The following is a 19,167-nucleotide window of genomic DNA, read 5'->3' on the forward strand; positions in this document are numbered from 1 at the left end:
TATCTCATCTTTTTTTACAATCTTATTCCATGGTGCATATCAACAAGGAAAAACGAGACGATGATAAGTGGCGCTATAATCAAATGGAAGTCAGCCATTCCTGGAAAGAAAAGTATATTTCACAACTTTTGTTTTACTCTCATGGAAACCAACGGGGATGTAGATGGTTATTCGTTGCTTAATGGAGTATGGTTTCTATCCCTGCACTCCTTTGGGGGTGCATGGGAATGTATACACAGGTCTTAACTAATCTACTAAGATGCTAAGAACTACGAAAAAGTATACCTGGTTGTTCGACATTGTATTCATCCGGTACTTAAAAGTATAAATTTTTTTTAAAATACTGCACAGACATGATATACTCACTTGGTATTGAACTATCATGTTGTTTGTTTTGTTTTGTTTTTCGTAATGTCTGTATGCTAGATCACACATACACATACACACAGTGTCTAGGCGTGGCAACTACAACAGTTGCACCAGTAAACTGCAAGTTTGGCCAGTTACTAAAGCTATCGAACGGTGGAAGACGGGTGCGTCTTTCTTTTTTTTGTGCGGTATGTTAAGACTTATGTAAGAAAAAAAAAATCCATATGCTGAAGTTGGAAATTGTTTAATTGAAATGATGATCATTCAATCTTCAGAAAACACACACAATATTTAAAAAGCAGTTGATATAAAACAGACAAACATATTTGACATTAAAAACGATTCATCTGCAGAGACAGATCACTTTATTTTGTCAGCGCCTTTTCAGGACCATGGACAGTTACAGAGCAGGGCGTGTCTACAACTAATATAAAGCAAATAACTAACTCAATTGATTAAGTAATTCATCAGTTATGCAAAATTGGGTTGTGTTTCTTGACGAGAATATGTGAAATGGTGTCTAAACGTTAAAGTTAGTATTGTATATCAATACCATATTTTGCCAAGGCGTTTATTTTATTCTCCACTGGGAGGAGCGTGGAGCAGGTAAAAGTATACACCTACGGTATTCTTTTTAACTCGCATACTACATGTTTAACGACTGCTTCATTGGAATACTTATTGCAATATGATGACACAATCTCTCATGTTACTACAGCACCACAATACCATATTCATAAACCATTTTTGTCTTTGTGTGTGTGTATGTGTGTGTGTGCGTGTGCGTGTGTGTGTTATTATGAGTCGCAAACACAATTTTAGGTTTGAATGATTTAAAAAATAATAATAAACGGGCTTGATAAAGTTTGTAGGCCTGTATCTATGACGTGCTATACAACTAAATTACGTGGGCAATATTATTAAAAGATACCTGTCAGTCAGTATTATACATGTTACAGAGAAAGTGGACATGTAAGGTTATGATTTATTATGAGTAAGTGAACATGTACAGCTATTGAGATTTGTCTGGTAAAAAGTCAGTGCAAATCTGATTTAAAATCCAGTTCTTAATAATATTGCATTACATTTAAATGACATACATTTATGTTCCGTTGCATTTGTACAATGTACATCAAGTGTAAAATAAACATCCTAAAACTAAATGGTTATTATTGTATAATATTGTGCAATAATAAACCAATGGTACTAAAGTTTTAGAAGTAAATACAAAAATATGGTCATCAGTTTTATCACTTGTGCTCCCTATCAGGCATAATCTCACGGCAAACATGTAACTTGGTTTTGAATTACAAATGTATAGACAGTGTGTGAATGCTATCTCTATACTATTAACTGATAATTATTGTAACACCTGCCTCAATTGAATACTGTACACATGTGTAAATAACATTATTACACACAGGCCCCCTTTACCCAAAACCCCGTTTAAGTTATTAATGCAAAACAAACCCTATTTTATTTCAATAGCCCTTTGAAGAAACGCGAGACTTGTAGAAATAAACAATATGGACATGAAAGTAGAACCGATTAAACAACCCTTAAAACCTGCTGTTTGTTTGAGCACTTTGTTTGTTGTGTATAATATCTGGTAAGATGGGGGGTGGTGTTGTATTACAGAATGCAACTGAATTGTATACAAGCACACCATTTCATCTTTATTCTGCCGTTTTCCAAGATGCTTCCTCGGGTGGCTGGGTACAGTTTGACTGAACACTTAACGCTGTTAAAATGCATCCCATTTAAAAGATAAAATGCACTTAGGCAATGTATATCATGTATAATTCTCTAGTAATGGAAATTGGATGGATGCAAACCCACTGAGAGGCATCTTGATTTGTTCTCTTATTTTTAGTAACAATATCATATTACGTTGTTGATTAAGCTATCGTACTCTCCTACTATTACATATGACCTTCATTTGGGTGAGGTACAAATACACTTTATACTGCATGTTGTTGAAAGATGGATACACGTGTATTTACATTTCAAGCAGACAAACATTCCTTCATCAGTGTAATGAAACTACACCCCAAAATATATGAGGGGCCGTTCAATTCAAAATTTCAACTTTTTGGCTATAACATATATCAGAACGGGTGTAACATATGTTAGAATGGGTATAGCATATATCAGAACGGGTATAGCATATATCAGAATGGATATAGCATATGTTAGAATGTGTATTACATATATCAGAATGGATATAGCATATATCAGAATGGGTATAACATATATCAGAATGGATATAGCACATATCAGAATGGATATAACATATATCAGAATGGATATAGCATATATCAGAATGGGTATAACATATATCAGAATGGATATAGCATATATCAGAATGGATATAACATATATCAGAATGGATATAGCATATATCAAACTTGTGTGGATATACAGCAAACTGGATACATCAAACTTGTGTGGATATACAGCAAACTGAATACATCAAACTTGTGTGGATATACAGCAAACTGAATACATCAAACTTTTTTTTTAAGAATTGACACGTGACACAGCAACAAATGCACGTGCTTCTGTGACCGTCATTTCATAATTATCTTCAGTAATGGCAGAGTCCGCGAAATCTGTAATTGATTTAGTCGACAAACTGGCAGGTGATAGGAGCCTGTTAACAACTTTAGCAAATGTTTTAGAAAACGGGGGTCGCAGGATGCACGAAGTCGTAAATGAAAATAATGTGGAAAAAGAATTAAAAACTATTTTTTTGAGACCAGCTTCATCAGTTGCCGCCGGGCCTACACATTCCGAAATCAGTAACACGTCAAGTCTTGCATCATCTTATTTCACGAGGTCAACGATACGACCACCACAAAGATTAACCCAACCAACCAAAAAGTAAGCATTACCTAGTTATATTTATTATTTTCAAGTGTGTTTTAAATTTTAATAACACGCATTTTGTGTGTAGGCCACACGGTAGTGTCCTATACACCTAGGCACGATAAACCAAATACGTGCATGCACGCCAAAAGAAGTGGTAATTCATAAATTCGTAACAGGCTTTTGTAACGGGAAAAAAAGTTAAGTTTAGTTTATGTGTGAGCTACGTTGTTATATTATTGTTATTATTTTAAGTAATTTATATTTGTATACATTAATGGATGCTTGAAACAGCCATACTGAAATGTAACTTGAACGAGTACTACATTTTCACAAAAGTAAGCCTATATACATGAATGAATAAATGCACATGTTATGAAAATAATGTGATATATTTCTTTGTTTAAGAAGGCGACCAACTTTCAAAGGTCCTGCTACTTTTACAAAGGAGGTAGTATTGCTGGGCGGACCTCACAACAATGTAGTTGTAAAACACGGAACCAAGCAATTACTCTATGAAAGTGGGCATGTGATGAATGCCTTTGAATTCCACAAGGAGTGGTCGGCTGAAGAACTTCTAGAGAATATTAGATCAGCTTTCAGCAGTCATCTTCCTCCAGGAGCTAAGTATGCATGTTTATTATTACTAATGCTACAGGGCAGATATACGTTAAGATGTACTATAGATGTTCTGCAGTTTAGTGCTATATAGGTAAAGTGTTGTGCTGTGGATTTTTACAATAGTTATACTATTAATATTAAAATCCACTGTGTATTTGTTACACTTGTATTATGTGTGAAAAATAAATACAAAAAGTGCCACACTGCTTGCACTTTACAAGTGTTTTAAAACATGTTTTGCTTTAATTATTTATTGGTGGTTGTTGAAAAACGTTTTGCAAGATCGCTATCCAAATATCTTAGATTTAATGCAAGAAAAACCTTATTTAATTACAGTTTGGAAATACTCATGGCTTGCCACAATAAACTGATAGCTCCTTCTCTAATGAGGAACCAAACACTCAATGGTTGGATGATGAACAAAATATTTAAGCAACGCTCTGTCTATATTCGCCCCTCTGTTGAAATCTTGGATCTGCAAAGGCTGGACCAACAACCTGTAAGTTTTATTTTTCTTGTTTTGTGAAATATTTGCCTCATGTCTATTTTAGGATTAAGTTACTAGGGTTTAGAAGTTTTGCTGTGTTACTTCTAGGTAGATGACATGCAAATCATATATTATACTTTTCTATAATTTGTCAGGGACAGTAATAAGTTATCTGTTCATCTGAAATTGTGTATTTGAGGAATTGTCAGAGAAACAGTATCCATCTTTATTAATAAATTAAGCATTCTTTGGCATCATCTGTCATCGTAATGCAGTTACACAATTCTGTTTCAGGAATAATTTTTATCCTGTTTAAAGAAAATAATACCACAGATTTTTTACTTTTAAAAATAAGTATGCTTTTGATGTAATGTATAATAAAACAAATAGATTTTCTATTTTGAATATTCATACATTATTAAGTTTTTATTCATTTATTTCATTACTTTGCCATTTTAGGAAGACTGGGATAAAACTAATGTGCCAGATAATTCTCAGGATCCTAACTGTATTCGTGAAGAGACACTAGTTGCAGATGAAATACTTGGATGTTCCTCTGAACCTGTGACATCCAATCCAGATGGTCTGCATAATGCTGGAATCGCATTTCCAAACTATCTAGGCTTGGACAGTAATGATCTTCATGCAGTACAGGATGTTTGTGTTTCTGCAGACTCTGTACTAACACAGACACCAGTGTCATTTGGTGTAGAGGCATCTAAAATACACACTACACTGTTTCAGTCTACATCTGCCATGACTTTGGAAACTAATGTTCTGGAGAAAAAAGGATCAGATTGTTACAAGTAAGATATTGCTTCATTTTTCTCAGTTTGTCACCATAAATGTAACACCAGTGTAACACCAGCTTTGTTACCATTGAATTTAGGAGGAACGTGTATGTAAGCAGAAGAGTTTCAATAAAATATATTTTTATTTATTTTTATTTTAGGCAGTATACATCGCTTATCTATGATTGTATTGAGCTTAATTCTTCAAGTGATGAAGAAGGAGTACAGTTTGCTGAGAATTCATCTGTCCGCTTACATGATGGGTATTTTTTTCAAAATATTTATAATGTGTCAAAATGATTGCATTTCTCCCACTAATATTTTTGCAATGCTCAAGTGAACCCTATCGTATACAGACAAAAAATATAGTGTTTTATATTTTTAGCAAAAGTTGTGTTCACAGCACAATGTATTAACTACCTAAATGTTCTTTTCTTTTAGAGATCAAGTAACTCTTCATGATGTTATCACAAATCTTGCCCTACAAATAGATGAAGATGCAGTTTCAAAGTTCAATATTGATAGAATAAATATATGGGATGGTGCACTTCGTGGATTTAAGCGCAAAACATACAAGCCAGAAAATAGAATGTCTGTAATGTTTACTGACTCAGATGGCAACTCGGAAGGAGCTGTGGACAGAGGTGGTCCTACAAGGGAATTTCTAACTTTATTAATGCAGACACTACAGAACAGTAAAATATTTGAAGGTTCAGAAGACTGGAAAAATTTGACCTGCGATTCCCAAGGTAATTGTAGTTTTAGGTATTTAATTTGTTTTTTAATCTTAATTTTCTTGCAATACACCCATCTATAATTTTTTCACATGCTTCATTCTTTTATGTATTTCAATAGCATTACGTGATGATGATTACTTTCTGGCTGGAAGAATTATAGCCATATCTTTGGTGCATGGCGGACCATCCCCCAACTTTTTTTCTCGGACATTATATGACAGTCTAGCCTATGACCCTCAGCAGGTCACACCTTCTGTGAAAGACATCTGTGATTGTGATATTGCAGAGATAATTTTGGAGGTGCGTTCAAAGTTTTAACTTGAATACATTTAATGAGAATCTGTGTACCACTATTAATAATAATACTAATGTATTATTGGAAAATATTCCTCTTTACATAGATTTGTTGTGTGTTAGCAGTTTGTGACTATTGCCATGCTTCATGTTATTCTCATACACTCCCCCCACACACTAGTTTTTATAAAGGTTTGGCTGGTATGATGTTGTCATACCAATTCTGAGTTAAGTTTTATACTTATGTTTTGACTTTTTCAGATGGAGAATGTGTCAACACTAGAGGGGCTTAAAGATGTTGCAGCCAAGCACTGCAACCTTCTGCATGTGGCAGGATGTTACCGCTATTTACAAAATCTGCAAGACAGAGATGTACTTGTACAAGACTTCATGAAGTGGTATGTTTGTGGCCGAACAAGAAATTCCCTGGAAAGGTACATTTATTTTGTCATGCATTTCAGTAGATTACTATATTTATACTTGTCAGTTGAAAACATGAGTATATTAAATATGGAGTGAGAGTGTAGCAAATACCTGTTCAACCATTTAATTAATGCTTACATTAGCAATATTCACATTGAACTGTGAGTAATAGTTTGTTTAGATTTATAAAACATGTTAAGTACACTGTCACAGTAAATGTAGAAAATATTCTGTGTAGTTTTGTAAGAAATATCTGAACTGATGTCCAACTTTATTTATTAGTACGGTATGTGTTGACTGGTCACTAACATGAAGAAAGAAGCAGGCATTCTGTTTTTCATGTACTTTATATATGTTTCCTAGGTTAAAAGAGGGATTGAAGACGCTTGGTGTGCTTGACGCCATTGTTGCACATCCTGTTCTTTTTGCCAATTCATTTTGCTGGAGGGAGGAAGTGCTCACATCTGAACAGTTTTCAGAATTGTTCAAAATATCATTCAGCACTGCTGGAAGTAATAAAAGACGTGAGGAACAAAGAATTGTGGGCTATTGGAGAGATTACCTACAGGATGTGGAAGGTAAAGATAATGTACTTGCAGCAATGTGGAAGGGCTGCTGGGTCATTGCAGCTGACAAAGTGGATATGGTTTAAATGTAATATGTACTTTTTCTGCAAGAAAGTGTAAGGTTACCTTCACCCAAAATCCCTGTATACAGCTAGGTTGAGTCACTTGTCACCTGAAGCTGTCCTAGGAACCAAATTTTCATACCAAAATCGTAATCCCCAAAACTGTAATAAGCCAAACACAATAAAATGCTTGCAGTCAAACATGCAGCCCAATAATATACACCTGCTAATAAGCAAGTAATTACTTTCATATTGAAGGGATCAAGTTTGTTGCACCTAAGGTGACTAGCCATGGCCATCAATTGCAGACTTGCCATTCTGAGATATATACTTTGGCTCAGACCTATATGAAAGACATTTACTATATTATGGTATTCATAAAGGTGACAGTTGCGGGGCTGGGACAAGACCTAAAGCATCGTCAATTTTCACTACATTAATTGTTTTCTGTACCACAGCCACCAGCAAGCTTTGGGGGGAAAAAATGTAGGAATATTTAACGTTTAAAAAAATAAATACACATTTTTCATATTTAGATAAAGTGTTGGAATATAAAAATACCACAAATGCCTTAATATCCCTTTTTACAGTGTGGTAATTGTTTGAATGTAAAATGATTTTAAAGAATATGATGTAATCCATGTGTATAATTTTGCAAAAGAAAGTTTAACTTTGATGCACAACACTTGTTTATGCATTTATATAATTATTTACTTTTATTTTTCACTATTTTTATTTTCAGATGCGGATTCCAGCGTGTCATTAAGACAGATTCTAGCATTCATTACAGGAGCAGACAAAGAGCCACCTCTTGGTTTTCAACCACAACCGTCTGTTGAGTTCCTGCATGAGAATAATGAAGGATATATCTCCAACTTTCCACAAGCTAACACATGCTGCAATATTTTAAAGCTACCAATTTTGAAGTCCTTTGATGAATTTAAGAAGCAGATGGATTTTGCTATTCTCAACTCTCCAGGCTTTGGTCACCCCTGAGGCAGTCCTTCATACTCTTACCAACTCCATGTTCAGTTGGACAGTTTGGGACAGTTCAGGCTTTTTAACTCGCATCTCAATGCATTTAGGTATGTTTTACTCGGGTACCTCATTACTTGTTTAAGAGAAGTAGTACTGCACTTAACAGAATGCAATGAAGTGTGAGTTAAAAAGCCTGAACTGTCCCACTGAACATGGAGTCATATGGTCACCTTAAGTATAAAACAGTTCAGTGCAAATGTTTGGGACAACCACACTATTGTACAATTATTTTTGTTTTGGTTAATTTAACAAGATGTGGTTGTAAACCAGTTTTTGAACACATGGTTGTTTAGTCTAAATGCAAGTTAATAAGCGTCTTCATTGATTTTATAAGGCACCTGCAGCCAGAAAGCAGTTGCATATTTATAGAAAGGGTTGCCATTGTTCTCATGTCCTCAGTGAGCCACCATAGAAATGTTTGTGTAGTAGCAGCTATTTGTTTGCAAAATGTAATTGTGTCAACAATGTAATTCACACATTTTTAGTTAATGAAAGATACGTTTTCATAATTATAGATGTGGGTATGCAAACTTTTCTTAACAAAAAGGAATGTAATGTGACTGTTTGCCAAATTTGCTTATAGACAAATGGTCTCAAAAGACAAATTCATTTTATTACAATTTCTTCATAGATAGTCAATATCAATCATATTATTTACCTTTTCTGCAAATGGATTTCAAATGTTTGCCCGCGATTGCAGTTTAACAAAAACAGGAAGTGCACAGAAATGTATTGTTTTATTTTAAAATAATTGTTTCACACTGAATTTAGTTACCTAAACAATTTGCTCATACTCCAGAAGTTTACATGTGTATACATGGTGTCCTGCTATAATAATTTGGCCATCCCGATAAATTGTTAGTTAATGTTAGTTTGGTTCTGAAATTGACTAATAAAAACAAAAGCGATATACTTTATTGTAGCGCTTGGTTGAGCCACCTTTTGCAGTGCAAAGAGCCTCTAACCTGCATTGAATCTACCAGGTGTTGCGTCATTCTTTGGCCCAGGTTTCTCCAGATCGGTGCGAGTCTCCTTTAGTTCCAACATATTGGTGTGTGGGATGTGGATGGGTTTATCTCCGCTGACGAGCCAGGCACTTACACAGGTGCTCAATTGGATTTGTGTCTGGGCTGTGGGGCACCCATGGAAGTTCAATGCCTTCATTCCTTTTCAGACTGTGGCCACACAAGACACACTACTAGATGTTTATTGAAGGATATCTCAATTCTGCACGGTGCATTAACATTTGAAAGAAAAATCTATTGCTGTGCCAAGATTTGATGCCCATACTCTTCAGAAGGATAGCGCTACATACCACTCCTTACATGTGACCAGTCCGGAAGAGAAATCAAATCAAAGCATTCCACTTTTTTCCCCTCGGTGCTCCAAAGCCCAGACATCAGTCCGATTGAGCACCTGTGGCAGTATCTGGATTGTGAGCAGCGAGCTACCAATCCCAAGCCCCCCCCCCCCCCCAATCTATTGCAACTAAAGGAAACTCAAACATGGATATGGAGAAACCTGAAGCACAGCATGGAACACTAGGTACTGTAGATTATAAAAACAGTAGAAATAACTGGTAAAATGTTGTGTTTTAACTTGTCAACACAGTTATAGTTATTATAAAGAGGTTACTTGATTATTACAAAAACTGGAAAGTATAACAATTGTAGATGTTGAATGAGAATTAAAAGCAACAATTTTGATCACATACTTTGACAGGTTCTTTTGTTAAGTGCATGAATATTTGAAAATTAATAATTTGAAATAAAATGACAAGTTGATTTATTATATTTTTAAAGTAAATGTTTTTGCATTACAATATTTGTTTTCTATCATTTTATTTAGCAATTCACTTTGTAGGTATTACTGAGCCCATTGGCATCTTATAAGTAAGATGTGAATGTTATTACATTTAAAAATAATGCATGTCTGTTTCTGAAGAAAATGTGTAATATTTAAAATTAAATGGTTACAGTGGAAATAAACACGCAAACTGAAGATAAAAAGCAAGGTATAGAGGATTACATGGAAATTTTTAACATGGCACAAAAATAAAACCAAGGCATATTTTATTCTATGATATAGATGACTTAGAAAAGAAAAAAGCATGTTTTCAAAAAATAATTTTATTTCTCTTCCATACTTACATTGTCTCTGGCTAGATTTGCACCTTTAAACTTTTACAATTACTTTCAGAAAATCTGGAGAAGCTTTTGCTGTGGAGCAAAAAGCTTTAAAAATCACCCTGAAAATCTCCCATCTATCTGAGGTGCATTCTGTGTGACCATATACAGTTCAATTTGATGAACAGTCTTACACTCAGGAATCCTGAGTGTGTGACTGTTGGGCCACTCTTTAAATGTAATATTTGATGAGCAGTAGAAAGATTTTTTTGTACTTCTATGTGACTTCAAACATCACGCTTCATAACCAAAAACGCTCTGTAAAATATGACACGTGAACATATAATGATCTATTCCATAATTTAAATCATCAGTGCTCGGATCTACCATTGACTGGAGGTAGTTTATTTGCTCTTCAGACAGCAGTGTATTTTCATGCAATATATGGTCATTGGTATCATAGTCTGGATTTTGAGCACCATCGATATCATATTCTGATACAGGCACATCATGAAGAACAGTACTGTTCTGCAACATTCCTTCAGTCCACAACTGGTAAGGAGAACGATGTCCTTCAGTACTCAAGGTGTGGTTATTCCACTGGTGCATGAATTCTGTGACAGATCTATTGATCTTGCCCAAATAAACATAATGAAGAGCATAAATGTGGTACCCTCTTATAGATTCTAATATTCCCTGATTTTCCATCCAGTGAAACAAGTCACTGTAGTAGTGTATGACCACTCTGTTGAGCTCTGCCCACAGCCGCTCAATTCGTTGGTTATGAACACTCCTTCCCGCTATGAAGCTACCTCTATTTACACCCCTCATAGTAATCATAAAGCGGGCAACTCGAATATTCTCTCCCCCTAGATCCCCCCTAACTCGGTATGGTAGTCCAAATTTAGATACTCCATCTTCAAACAGTGTTAAAACTGTTTGGGACAAATTATTTGTGCAACATTTTAAGTAGATGAGAAGTCGACTGAAGCCATCCACACATCCATGGAAAATAAATCTCCATGACACTAGCTTGTGGTTACCATCAATGTGCCTGTGGAAACAATAGAAACTCAATTTAATTACAAATACAAGCTTCAACGTGGATATTTATAATTATGCATGCATGCTGCTGAGATCGGTATTTTCCATCTCTTGTGGCTCCAATAATACAAATGTCCTCCTTGGGTTGTGCTATATTGTAAAATAATAAAATGCCAACTTGAATTATAACTGACAACTGAAAGGAAAACAATTATGAAGTTATTTTTCGTAAGGATAAGGTAGTCAGTAACAAACTTCTTACATGTAAACTACTGTACGTCTATGCAGATATTTGTGGCATTTTTAACCTGTCCTTGACCATTAGGTGGTCTTTTATCACATACAAGCTTGCAGAGGTGGGCCAAAATAAATAATCTACATAAAAAGATATTAATTTAAATAACTATGCAGCATAGGTTGTGTTACATATCTTGTTTGGTAATATTTGATTAAACTACTGCGAGCAGCAAGCTTTCTATGTGACATATTAGGGCGAGACAATGTCAGGAAATGGTTTAAAAAGAATATGCATACCATAAGTGATTTGGCCCGGGCACATTGTAAACTCTGCGTCTAATTGCTCTTCGTTTTCTTACAGCTCTTCCAACTGGATCTAAAATAGAAAGCCGCTCCCGAACCCTCCACCTTTGCACTCTCACTCCTCTCTGCACAAGACTGCCCCTGACATAGCTTTCTCCAGCATTGGGAGTAAGAGACAAAACGGGTTGTATTTCATCATCAAGACTGTGATTACTCATGTCAGAAAATCTGTTGTGATGGGAGGTATCCATTCCCATTTCTTTTCTTCTGCGATACACAGTAGAAACGGAGACTCCCAGGCATTTTGCAATTGCTTTCCATGAAAATCCCATTTTCCGAAGAAAAACGATCTGGTTACTTCTGATTGAAAATCTAAACACACAATAGGAATTCAATATTGTTAGCGGGTCGCTGTACTAATGTTAGTGTGGCAGTATAACACATGGCCATTAAGATCAAAGTGTATGGATAATTTGTATGTAGCCTGTATAGGCAGGTCTACTTAGGCATTCATACAGGAAAGATAACAAACATACTTATCTTAATACATACGTCCTTATTACACCTACGTAATGTATTACAAGAAAACCTGTAGCCTATAAGAGTATTTTTATGTTTTACAGAAATAAGTAGTGTTCAGATTAGAGTGATATGTCTACAAAAGATAGATTTGTGAGGAAATACATTCGGATTAAAAAAAATGCAATATTGAGACAATACAATACAAATCGGGGCAGGGACAAAACCTACCACACGCTGGTCTATATAGTAAAGTAAAGTGTAAGGGTAAGGGCAAGTGCACATTGGCCCTAATCTTAAAAATGATGCCGATGGATATATTTATATTTTCCCATCCCAATACATTCGTATTTATATAATGGCTTGTACTATTCAAAAAGTGTATGTGAATTCTGAACACGATAGAATTATAAAGAGTTAAAAAAAACAACTTTTTGAAATGTCCCGATAACCCTAAACACGAATACCGGGCATTGTCAACATGTAACTCCACAGCACTTCATTGTTTAAATAAGTACATTCATATATGTGTGCATTTCCTTGTAAAGAAAGCTGTACTTTTTACCTTGGTATTCCCACGTGTCCTTGTCTCGCTGCCACGGTTCTGTAGGTAGAGTCGCAAGTATTTACTTGCATAGAGTCAATATTAATGCGTAAAGATTCAACTGCACATTTCAGATCTGTGTGAATTTGTTCAAATATGGAAATCAAACTTGGATGTTGAATATCAGCATAGAAAAAATAAATAAGAATTGCTGCTATAATTTCGAGATGACTCTCTAGTTTAAGAAACAAAACTTCCATCAGTATTATGTCTCTACGAAGTTCCGCTTGCTCTAGGCGTCTCAAACACGACTTCAAAGAAAGTAAAAACTCCTCAATATCGATTATTGATGCTACACATGTGTTAATCGGCAAACAGAAAAGAAAACAGCAAAACATAAAATTAATAAACGCCATGATAGGATTACCTTCGCCGCTGCACTTCACTTTTCCGACCCCTTTAATTGTATGTGTGTATATATATATATATATATATATATATATATATATATATATATATATATATATATATATATATATATATTTTAAATATCTATGGTATGTTTATACATCATGTATTAATCATTACATGGCTCCTATCACCTGCCAGTTTGTCGACTAAATCAATTACAGATTTCGCGGTCACAGAAGCACATGCATTTGTTGCTGTGTCACGTGTCAATTCTTAAAAAAAAGTTTGATGTATTCAGTTTGCTGTATATCCACACAAGTTTGATGTATTCAGTTTGCTGTATATCCACACAAGTTTGATATATGTTATACCCATTCTGATATATGCTATATCCATTCTGATATATGTTATATCCATTCTGATATATGCTATATCCATTCTGATATATGTTATATCCATTCTGATATATGCTATATCCATTCTGATATATGTTATATCCATTCTGATATGTGCTATATCCATTCTGATATATGTTATACCCATTCTGATATATGCTATATCCATTCTGATATATGCTATATCCATTCTGATATATGCTATATCCATTCTGATATATGTTATATCCATTCTGATATATGCTATATCCATTCTGATATATGTTATACCCATTCTGATATGTGCTATATCCATTCTGATATATGTTATACCCATTCTGATATATGCTATATCCATTCTGATATATGCTATATCCATTCTGATATATGCTATACCCATTCTGATATATGCTATACCCATTCTGATATATGTTATATCCATTCTGATATATGCTATATCCATTCTGATATATGTTATAGCCAAAAAGTTGAAATTTTGAATTGAACGGCCCCTCATAAAAATATACCCTCTGAGGGGTACAAAAAAAGTGGTTGATGCAACCAGGAACATTTTCCAGTACTGTATATGCTGAAACAAAAGATCGATTTATGACGTATCCCAGGCAAAGCTGCACAAATTATATAATGAATTTGAATTTGACTTTAAGTTGCTGTTTTTTATTCTACGAAAACATAACTTCAATGGTAATAGCTTTTATACCAATGTTGATAATGTGAATTTGGCAGTTATCATCCTTTCAATTATATAATTGCTTTTAATGACAGGAACTTAATGCAATCTAATGTTTCTGTGGTGTCTGTGTTGTTATTAAATATGGAATGTCAGTAATTACTCATTCTGTTTATAGGAACAACACAACAGACAACGTTAGAAAAGGTTTTTGACGAATTACTCATGTACATGGTTAAAGAAAAAATCGTGAACAGCAGCGTCTTATTTAAGGTGTAATATCTGATTCTCTCATATAATCAGTTGTATACATATTTTTATTAAAGTTGAGACAACATTAAAATTACTCTCCCAAAAAAATCTACATGGAATTTTCTTCTTTCAAAAAATAGGAGTTAAAGAGTAAGTAGCGGGGTTCTGAAAAAATATAGCATTACACGTCCCCAGGTGTTGCTACAACTGTTAAAATAATGTACCTGTAATTTTTCTTTTCATTGTTAACATCCTGACAACTTTTTACACATATAACTTTAAAATCTTTTCAAAATGGCCACTCTTCAATGTAATTACGAGACCGAAGTAACTGTACTGCTGAACCTCATCTTCTTTAACATCACAAGGGTATCCATGTATTATAAATAATAGATGGGCATCTTCAGTGAGTTACAAGAAAACAATTCCATCTTGGGTTTCTGTGACAGCTTATAAATTTCTCAAACTTCGGTCTCGTAATATATATATTATTAACTTTTTAATATTAACTTTTGTTTAATTGTACATTATATATATATATATATATATATATATATATATATATATATATATATATATATATATATATATATATAATGTACAATTAAACAAAAGTTAATATTAGTGTCTACAATGATGTATCTAACTGATTTTGTTTCAGGAAAATGAATTTGAAAATGGTAGTTAAAAGAGAGACGAGCTTAGGAATGGGAGGTTGAAGCTCTGCAGCAGTCACTGTATTTCTGTATTAAATGGGAGCACAGTGCTGCAGATACTGTAGAAGAAACAGTTATGGCTATACAGCAGTGCACATTCCTGTGTGAAAATCACACACTGGTATTACAGTAAACAGTGCAATCCTTTCACTCATACTGAAGGACAGTAAATATAGAGGATACACCATGGATGCGGATAGATTACTGCAGTTATTCCACGAATGAGGATAACTGAATAATGCTTACGGCTATCCTCATGAAGGAAATAGCAACAGCACTCCATGAATGTTTATGGAGTATTCATTTTATATATCAGTAGGCATGGAGAATAAAGTATGTTTAATTGAATTATGAGAATTACTTCCTAAGATCAAGCTCTGACATGCAATTTGGACCATTGTGGATTTGTATGGATGTAAGATAGATTCCAAAATGAGATCTGGTAAAAAAAAAAAAGAAAACAAAACAAAACAATAATTGACCGGCAGCACAGACTATGAAACGATTCGACGCAAGATCCTCAACACTTTTTGAATAACATCATCTATGTTAAAACAAGAAAAAAGAACAAAAAGGATTTCAGCCATCACACAATACTGGTTGGAAAAGTAATGCATCTGATCCTAACACAGACACACAGAAGGGCCTAATGTATTACGTAGAAAAATAGAGAGAGATATTTACTTGAATTGCAGCAGCCCAAATATTTCAAGGAACACTTAACAGTTTCATAGACACAAAAAGCAGGATGAAAGGCAGTGAATTAGAACAGTAATGAGCACTCATTAAGAACCTTAACAGCAGCACACATTCCCCAGTTAGCTGCATCCATTATTCCCTATAGATTTTCTTCTTCAGCATGTGTAAAATAGATTGCTTCCACTACCTAAAGGATGCCAGCTACTTGATACATTTTATTACAAATTAAACAGTACAGCTGTTATGTTAAGGAAAACAAAATACACTGTATTCAAATGGTGGAAAAAAAAACTTGTGGAAGACCCCCTTTTGCTGTGCCACAATAGTTAATGAATCCTGTCCAAATTGTTGGCATGTTTCGGAGTTGGTTCTGTAGCCTGTGAGATTCTAGCCCAAGGAGAATTTGTTTTCCTAGAGGGTAACTAGAGCGGCATGTTTAGTTTGACTGGCACCCATGTCAAATTAAGCATTATTGTTTAATGCAGCAGTCATTCCAGCTAGATAATTGACCACGAGACAGTTAGGTTTCCCAAGTCGCTGCCAATCGCATTGAAGAGCTTGAAACTGTGTCTGTGTCTGCATCACATACACTTAGGCATTTAAATAATTATAACCTGGTGTCAGGCACAGCATCAGGGGGTATTTACATTTATTCCATGCATATGTAAAAAGACGTTTTAAATGATTTCTGCATGTTAGCAGCCTGCTGTTTTAATAATCGCTTTCTTATTTCCTGTTGTTTTTTTTTTAATAAAGCTCAAAATAGCAATTTCTATCACTCACCTACTTTAACAAATTCATTTTAATTAAAGAACATATTGTACAGTGAAGGTCTTTTTTATTTAATTTTTAGTCGCCTGTTTCTATTAAGCACTCTACGGGTTAGACATTTCCCAGGTATGGCTACACATTATTCTGCTATATTAAAATTGATGATTGTGTATACAGGTTGTTTCAAGTCCTTATTGTGGGGTATACTGTGCCATCGTAATTCCATTAGATTCTCACAAGCAACAAGTACAACAAATCATTATGAAACAACATTTCTGAAACACCCTGTACATTAGTATGAGGAAAGAGAGACAGAAAATGAGCAGAATAAACTTAAAATCCCAAGACACTAAAATGAAGCAGAACACCAGAAAAATTAACAACTGAGCTGGACAAACACAGAGCAAGGATTCCATAGTAGCACTCATGGGCATTTCTAAAGCCAGTAAGGGAGATTGATGATATTACCCCTTTAAGGTGAAATAATGCTGGTAGCAGTCCATATTTGAAATCAGCATTCTATTGTAGTTAGTGCTGAGAAAACTAGCAGGAGATAACCATGATCAGCACTGAGAAACCATTGTCATTAGACATACACAATGAGATCAGCATATGCTAATAACAAAATATTGTCACATGGAATGAGTATGCTATCATTATCTCTTAAAATAGGGACAAAGCAGTAGGTATTATATAAAACACAAAGAACAATCAACAATTCTATATATATTTCAATTTTAATTGATTTAAAAGGAATTGAATTAGAATACAGTATTGTAAGGTTTTATATAAATTGTAATAATTGTATGTGAACCCATTAAATGGTGAAAAAGTGAGAAATCATTGAAACTCTGAACATTGTGTGATTTTCTTGTGTTTCATATAAGGCTTTTCAAATATACCGCTTAGCGTTGTCCTATCCTTGTGGCTCTGTCGCCACTCAAGGTGCCTCTCTGTTTGAGTCTAAGAAACAGTTTTTTTTTGTCTGGCTCAAAAAGCAGTTGTCACCTCGGGTGGATGGCCCTTGTTTATACCCTTGTTTATGCCCTTGTTTATGCATCTACTTAAAAAGCTGATTTAAAACAATAGGTGTGACCTACAATCAACCCAGCTAAAACTGGTTAGAATCCACAAACCCCTGCAGAGGGTGCCAAGCGGTGCTTCTGGTTCCACATCATGGGCTGTGTGTTGGTCACCTCCAGTAAAGAGGTGTCGACTCTGTTCATTGGTGAAGGTGGGGGTCCACTCCTAGTAGACAGTAACCTGCTCAGTATATTAATGTCTGTAACTATTGTTTCGGGGCTGGAAGACCACCTGCTGAGACCCGTAGGTTTACCTGCAGCTTTGTTGCTCAAGATTTCACATGCTGAGACCTGTAACTTTGCTTACAGTATTGCTGTGATTGCATCCTTTACTGTCTTGGGTTTTGCTTTGTTCCTGAATAAAACAATTTTGATTGAAGATTACCTGAAGAAGACTGACTTAATGATTGTTATGAAGTAAACAAACCTTACAGTATTGGATTTGGAAATGAAAATGAAATTTGATGACAGAGCTTACCGGAAATCTCCCTGAATCAACCTTGAGAGCCCAAGAGAAAAATAGGAGGAATTCTAACTATAACTGAAAAACTGACTCCAGGCTTTGCTTTCCCTGAATCCCTGAATGTACAGAAAACCTCATTATTGGACACACTGATAAAGTTATTGACTGGACAATGGAAATGGTTGACAAATGACAGAAAGAGTCCTGCTAATGATCATGTACACAGTATGCATAGCACCTCCACATCTGTATGAAATGCTTCAGCCTTCTTCTTATACTGTACATCCTGCTTCTTGCAAACGACTATAAACCCAAGAGTACTGACAGTATATCTCCAGGGAAAAGCAGGTGACGCAGTGGTGTTTGTGGCCCAGTATGAGGCAACTCTGGACACAAGTTCAACTCCCACAGATACAACAAATGTACAACATTTTAAATGAAGGGACCTCACAGTACATTGACATTAGAATTATAATCCCAAAGGGATCTTTCACTTTATCCTCTGCACTTTCACTTTCAGCTGTAAAGTTAGTTTTGTTCAACAGTGTATTTATTTGTTACATATTACATTTTGGAAACAAATTATTAAAGTAACAATAATGTGCATGTGCATACAAACTACATTTTAACTAGTTTTCACAACTGGTTTATCATGATTGTTATAAACAAAAGTACACTG

General features: G+C 34.8%; 1 protein-coding gene across 1 annotated transcript; it reads left to right on the plus strand.

Annotated features, from left to right (window-relative positions):
- Positions 1 to 2,825: 2,825 nt before the first annotated feature.
- Positions 2,826 to 9,963, plus strand: LOC131698667 (G2/M phase-specific E3 ubiquitin-protein ligase-like). The gene is made up of 10 exons (XM_058991680.1): positions 2,826 to 3,252; positions 3,646 to 3,864; positions 4,195 to 4,357; positions 4,805 to 5,151; positions 5,298 to 5,399; positions 5,578 to 5,885; positions 5,992 to 6,173; positions 6,429 to 6,601; positions 6,954 to 7,168; positions 7,961 to 9,963. The coding sequence occupies exons 1-10, from the start codon at positions 2,963 to 2,965 to the stop codon at positions 8,212 to 8,214; spliced, it is 2,253 nt and encodes a 750-aa protein (XP_058847663.1). The 5' UTR covers positions 2,826 to 2,962; the 3' UTR covers positions 8,215 to 9,963.
- The last annotated feature ends 9,204 nt before the right edge of the window (positions 9,964 to 19,167 follow it).

The sequence above is a fragment of the Acipenser ruthenus genome, chromosome 18, assembly GCF_902713425.1.
Source record: "Acipenser ruthenus chromosome 18, fAciRut3.2 maternal haplotype, whole genome shotgun sequence".
Lineage (NCBI taxonomy): Eukaryota > Metazoa > Chordata > Actinopteri > Acipenseriformes > Acipenseridae > Acipenser > Acipenser ruthenus.

Bases quoted from the DNA above. Each gene is read 5' to 3' on its own strand.
- LOC131698667 (XM_058991680.1), top strand. From the start codon at position 2,963: ATGGCAGAGTCCGCGAAATCTGTAATTGATTTAGTCGACAAACTGGCA. The intron at 5,152-5,297 runs GTAAGATATTGC...TTTTTATTTTAG, and splicing joins AAAGGATCAGATTGTTACAA to GCAGTATACATCGCTTATCT. The intron at 5,886-5,991 runs GTAATTGTAGTT...GTATTTCAATAG, and splicing joins TTTGACCTGCGATTCCCAAG to CATTACGTGATGATGATTAC.